The sequence below is a fragment of the Acanthochromis polyacanthus genome, chromosome 6 (assembly GCF_021347895.1).
Source record: "Acanthochromis polyacanthus isolate Apoly-LR-REF ecotype Palm Island chromosome 6, KAUST_Apoly_ChrSc, whole genome shotgun sequence".
NCBI lineage: Eukaryota > Metazoa > Chordata > Actinopteri > Pomacentridae > Acanthochromis > Acanthochromis polyacanthus.
In genome coordinates, this window is record NC_067118.1 from 39,126,570 (window position 1) to 39,132,569 (window position 6,000).

The following is a 6,000-nucleotide window of genomic DNA, read 5'->3' on the forward strand; positions in this document are numbered from 1 at the left end:
TAAATGGTTCTATGAATATTTTAACTCAACTTTCTTAATTGATTTTATTCAGTGATGTTTGTTATTGTGAAATATGATGTAATTCTAGCATGGAAATTGAGCTCTATAGTTATTTGTAATTAGATTATTTTATGAAAGTATGAAAGATTTTAGTTAAAGAAGCCAAGAATCATGTTTGTGTAATCAGAGGCAGCAGAAATGTTGTTGACTTTTTGAATTGGAGCCAGTTCTGTGGTGCAGTTAGCAGATTTATCTGCACTTGCAGGAGGTTGAGTTAAAGTCTGTGGCCAAACATATCAGAGATGTTTTGACAAACAGGCCACAGTAGCATAGATAGCAAATGAAACTAAGGAAGTGTTTAAGTTCCTGATTTGTTAGCTAGAAAACATCAATGTTCTTTAATATGAATATGTCAAGTGATATTACTCCTCTCATCGCAGCAAAGAGTGAACAAAAGGGACTTGAAATTTATTTTAATTCTGATAATAATTTAGAATATTACCTGAAACTCCAGCTCACATTTTATTGGCCGTGTCGTACAGCACAGCACTGACGTACCGGATTGGATTAAAGCGTTTTATAACCTTGTTAAGTTTCTGATAGAGCAAGCAGATGCCTTACGGTGGATAAATATAGTGAAACAGTCCCTGCACTCTTTTGGTCAACCTTGAGAGGAGTAACATTATCTGAAGCTGCAGCCTCTAGCATGCTCTGTCTGTGATATACTGTCTGCAATGAGTGCACCCTGAACCTAAGACTCTGACGCCCAGAAGGTGGTGGTGAATGTCTTGTGTGTCCTCCAGGTTCGGGGGCCCATCCGCTGGCCGTAGATCCCCTGGCAGCCGGACCCCACTTGGCCCGCTTCCCCTACCCGCCCGGCGCCATCCCCAACCCGCTCCTGGGCCAGCCGCCGCACGAACACGAGATGCTGCGTCACCCGGTCTTCGGTAAGCGCCCGTCCGCTATCAGACCTCATTGCAGGTATTATTAAATCCCGCCTTCTCAGAATGTTTTGATCTTTGGCGTCGCTCCTCCTCCAGGTACTCCATACCCTCGGGACCTACCAGGAGGTCTTCCACCGCCCATGTCTGCAGCCCACCAGCTACAGGCCATGCACGCCCAGTCGGCTGAGCTCCAGCGGCTGGCGATGGAGCAGCAGTGGCTCCACGGACACCATCACATGCACGGAGGACCGCTGCCGGGCCAGGAGGACTACTACAGGTCAGACCAGCAGCAGAGGATGATTAGATCAGAGGTGTCAGAGTCATCCTAGTCCAGGTTCCACATTCAGCCCAGTTTGATCACAAGTGGACCAATGAAATCACAGCATAATAACTCCATGTTTACTTTGTTTTAGTAAATGGTAAATGGTTGTATTTATATCGCGCTTTTATCCAAAGCGCTTTACATGATACGACAGATTCACCCATTCACACACTGATGGCGGGAGCTGCCATGCAAAGTGGAAAAAAAGTAAAAAAGTACAGTCTGAAAATGAAAAAAATATCTTTTTACAAATCATCATGAGCAACCTGAAATTTGTTAAGAACAACAAGTTCAATTTCAGCAACTTTCAGCCTCAGTTTGTCATTTATATTTTACAACTTCCAGTGTCTACAAAAGAACACAACATTTAGTCATCTGGAGCTGAATGACAAAACAACAAAAACACTTCTATTTCTTCCTGTTTCCCTTTTTATCCGTCTGTCTGTTAAAAATCAATAAACATTCGGTCACAAAAACAAGACAAAATACTGTTTGTTATTTTTTGATTTTATTTTTTTAAATGGGACAGTTCGTATTAATGTACATTTCCACGTAAATACGAGAGACTGTAACCATACGACTAACTACATAAAGGAGACCCAAAATGGCAATAACAAGAAACAAAACGACAAAATTGAGACACCAAAAAAAAAAAACAGAGATAAAAAAGTTACAGTGTGACAAAAAATGGACAAATGACCAAAAGGAGACAAAAAATTACACAAATGTCACAAAGGAGACCAAAAATGACAAAAGCGAGAAACAAAACAGCAAAGAAGACAACACAAAAGCAGAAAACAGCACAAATAAAACAACAAAGACAACACAAAAGCAGAAAACAGCACAAATAAAACAACAAAGACCACACAAAAGCAGAAAACAGCACAAATAAAACAACAAAGACAACATAAAAGCAGAAAATAGCACAAATAAAACAACAAAGACAACATAAAAGCACAAAACAGCACAAATAAAACAACAAAGACAACACAAAAGCAAAAAACAGCACAAATAAGACAACAAAGACAACACAAAAGCACAAAACAGCACAAATAAAACAAAGACAACACAAAAGCAAAAAACAGCACAAATAAAACGACAAAGACAACACAAAAGCAGAAAACAGCACAAATAAAACAACAAAGACAACATAAAAGCACAAAACAGCACAAATAAAACAACAAAGACAACACAAAAGCAGAAAACAGCACAAATAAGACAACAAAGACAACACAAAAGCAAAAAACAGCACAAATAAGACAACAAAGACAACACAAAAGCACAAAACAGCACAAATAAAACAAAGACAACACAAAAGCACAAAACAGCACAAATAAAACAAAGACAAAAAAGCACAAAACAGCACAAATAAAACAAAGACAACACAAAAGCAAAAAACAGCACAAATAAAACGACAAAGACAACACAAAAGCAGAAAACAGCACAAATAAAACAACAAAGACAACATAAAAGCACAAAACAGCACAAATAAAACAACAAAGACAACACAAAAGCAAAAAACAGCACAAATAAGACAACAAAGACAACACAAAAGCACAAAACAGCACAAATAAAACAAAGACAACACAAAAGCACAAAACAGCACAAATAAAACAAAGACAAAAAAGCACAAAACAGCACAAATAAAACAAAGACAACACAAAAGCAAAAAACAGCACAAATAAAACAAAGACAAAAAAGCACAAAACAGCACAAATAAAACAAAGACAACACAAAAGCAAAAAACAGCACAAATAAAACAAAGACAAAAAAGCACAAAACAGCACAAATAAAACAAAGACAACACAAAAGCAAAAAACAGCACAAATAAAACAACAAAGACAAAAAAGCACAAAACAGCACAAATAAAACAAAGACAACACAAAAGCAGAAAACAGCACAAATAAAACAACAAAGACAACACAAAAGCAAAAAACAGCACAAATAAAACAACAAAGACAACACAAAAGCACAAAACAGCACAAACGACAAACAAAATAACAAATAAAGCAAAACACAAAATGATAAAAATCAGACTAAAAACAAGACAAAGTATAACAAAAATGAGACGCAAAATGACAGAAAAACAATGAGCAATCTAGTATTTAACTTTGTGATCAAAACAACTTTTCATGATCTAGAAATTATTTTAAAATGATAGTTTTACAATTTGCAGTTAATGTCTTCTCTGGAATTTTTACCCTTTGAGGGCCTGATTGGACCCTCTGGAGGGCCGGTTTTGGCCCGCGGGCCGCATGTTTGACACCTCTGGACTGGATGAACTGGGAGTGGGTGCCTTCGATGTTTCCTGTTTGTAAAATCTCCATTTTCTTTGCATTTCAGCCGACTGAAGAAGGAGAGCGACAAGCAGCTGTAGCCAGCCGAGGGAGGCGGCGAGCGACGGGTGCAGGACAGGAAGTTGTTACCGAGCGACTCACAGAGGCTCAAGGCTCCTCTGAACACACTCAGTTTTGAAGAACAGAAAAAAAAGGCCAAGTGGATCGTCTGAGAATTCTTCTGATATTTGTTTTTTTTTTTTTTTTTGTTCCTGTCAAGGACTGTTTTGTTTTTTTATTCTTATTATTTTTCAAGACATTGACTTTCTTTGGTATATAGCCAGTAGTGACAACGTCCTCAAGACTCCTGCATGACAAGCTTCCCTGACGTTTTTTGTAGGTGCTAGAACAAGACACTGTGCTTATCAAAAAAAAACATCAACAACAAACAAAGGAAAAAAAAAAAAGACAAGACCGGTCAGACCATTTATGGAAAAATAACAAGTGCTATCTTAAATTCAACATTTATTTTAATACATTGTTGGAGGTTTTTCATAATTTTAAGAAAAGCTACCGCATGGCGTTTTTGAGTCTGTAAATAGTATATATAAACATATAATTATTATTATAATTATTATTATTATTATTACTAGGTGTGGACTCCAAACCAAGTCGTTTCAACCTCCAGTATAATTGTTTTGAAAGCATTATCCCTTGTTTCAGAGGGGAGCACCATGGCATTATATGAGCAGTTCCTGAGAGTTGCGGTTCAGTTGTGACGTTCCTCTGACATCACTGTGTTAGATTTAGCCCCACATGCACTCTGTGAGCCGTGAACCCGTCACACCCACCACATCCATTCATCACCGGTGACACGCAGCAGGTCGTCAGAATGTGTAAACGGAGTGAAACAGCGACGTGAAAACACTTGAAGAGACTGACGCAGTCGCCACCGACGCTCGGAGTGCACGCTGAGGCCATGGATTCAAAAGAAGCAGAAGAAGAAGAAAAGCTTTGCACTGAAGGAGCATCTCTGAGCTCTTCTGGCAAAATTAGAATGGAGAAGGACTTCCTGATTTTCTGTTCTTTTTACGCAAAATGATTTTAAATGTGATTTTTAAGTATTTGGACACGTTTTAAAACGACTTTTAAATAATCAGGACCTAAATTTTAACAGCATAACAGGAGCCAAAAAAAAGGACTGTAGGATTGTTTTTAAGGAATGAGCGGTTGTGAGTCGGTGCTGGGTTTGTGCTGCCTTTTTTCCTCACCTGGTCGGTGTTTGTAGCAGGGCTCAAATCCGACCGAGTCGTCCTCCAGCTAGGCTGTAGTATTGTTCACTGTGACACTAGACGGGGCCTGTGCACGCCAGATCACCAGGAGGAAATGGGTGGATGATTGTGTGTATGCGTGTGTTCCATGTTTTCGTCTGCCTTGGTTCCTTGGGGACACACTCGACCTCCTGGGCCTGTTTGTGTGCCGCTGACTGTTACATGTAGTGTTCACCTGTCGCACCAGTGCACACCAGCCCCCCTCCTTTGTTTTGTTTTTGCTGTGGCCATGACATACGAGTTCTGCATCTGTTCCATGCGCTAAGACTGTTTGACGGTCATGGACATTTAGAAAACTGTGGCTATGTCAGTTTTTTTTTTTTTTTTTAACTTTATTTTAACCAATTGAAGAACTGTACTTGCATTTTAAAAGTGACCGTATCTGGAGCACTATTATTTACGTTGAAATGCTTGCAAACGTCACCAAACCGTTTCTAAAAAGCTAAAAAGTCTTCGCAGCCCTGACGACAGCCTGTCACTCTGTCTCGCCATCTCCCACCTGTTCCCGTGTCTCTTCTGACTCTTCGTCACCACCGTCATCATCGTCATCCTTTGCCTCATTTCCTGACGATTCCCTTGCCTTTTACTCCCTCTTTTTGTGTCTCCGAAACCTTTGATGTTAAGTGTTGTCAATGGTTTAGCTTCTTGTTTCAAAGCGGCAATAGCAGAATGTAAATTCTGACTGCTAAGATTTATATATATACTGGTATCTTGAAGCTTATTGTATATATGAGTAGTCGCCATGGGATGACACAATGTAAACAAAAAGTAGAAATAATAAGAAAAATTGTGAGTCCTGTGTTCTCTCCATTTGAGTATTTTGTAATTTTTTTGAAAAATTTGTGGAATTGAAATAAACGACTAAGTTACACCACAAAGTGCGCCTCCGTCTTTATTTTTCTGTCTTATGAAACATCAATAAATCACATTTGCTTCTCTGTACAGGCAGCTGTTTGTACGCTCTGAAAGGGAGCACTGTGCTAAATCCAAGCAGCCATGAGACGCAATAATCCTGTTTTAAGGGTAAACAATTTTGATTACTCACTGCTCTGTCGCTGCGTTACAAAGAAAGTAAGCAGAAAACGCTCTTAATTCCCTCTGCTTTTATGAAATGTAATTCTCCACCA

General features: G+C 39.0%; 1 protein-coding gene across 6 annotated transcripts in view; it reads left to right on the forward strand.

Moving 5' to 3' along the window:
• Positions 1-5,751, forward strand: part of rerea (arginine-glutamic acid dipeptide (RE) repeats a) — a 137,729-nt gene extending 131,978 nt beyond the window's left edge. For 4 of the 6 annotated variants that reach the window (XM_022204787.2, XM_051949113.1, XM_022204786.2 and 1 more), the window contains 3 exons: positions 774-947; positions 1,041-1,221; positions 3,610-5,751. In XM_022204787.2, the coding sequence (XP_022060479.1) occupies positions 774-947; positions 1,041-1,221; positions 3,610-3,643 (389 nt within the window). In that variant the 3' untranslated portion in view covers positions 3,644-5,751. The remainder of the gene's footprint in view (positions 1-773; positions 948-1,040; positions 1,222-3,609) is intronic. The other 2 variants (XM_022204788.2, XM_022204790.2) reach the window with 1 other exon arrangement.
• Positions 5,752-6,000: the final 249 nt, after the last annotated feature.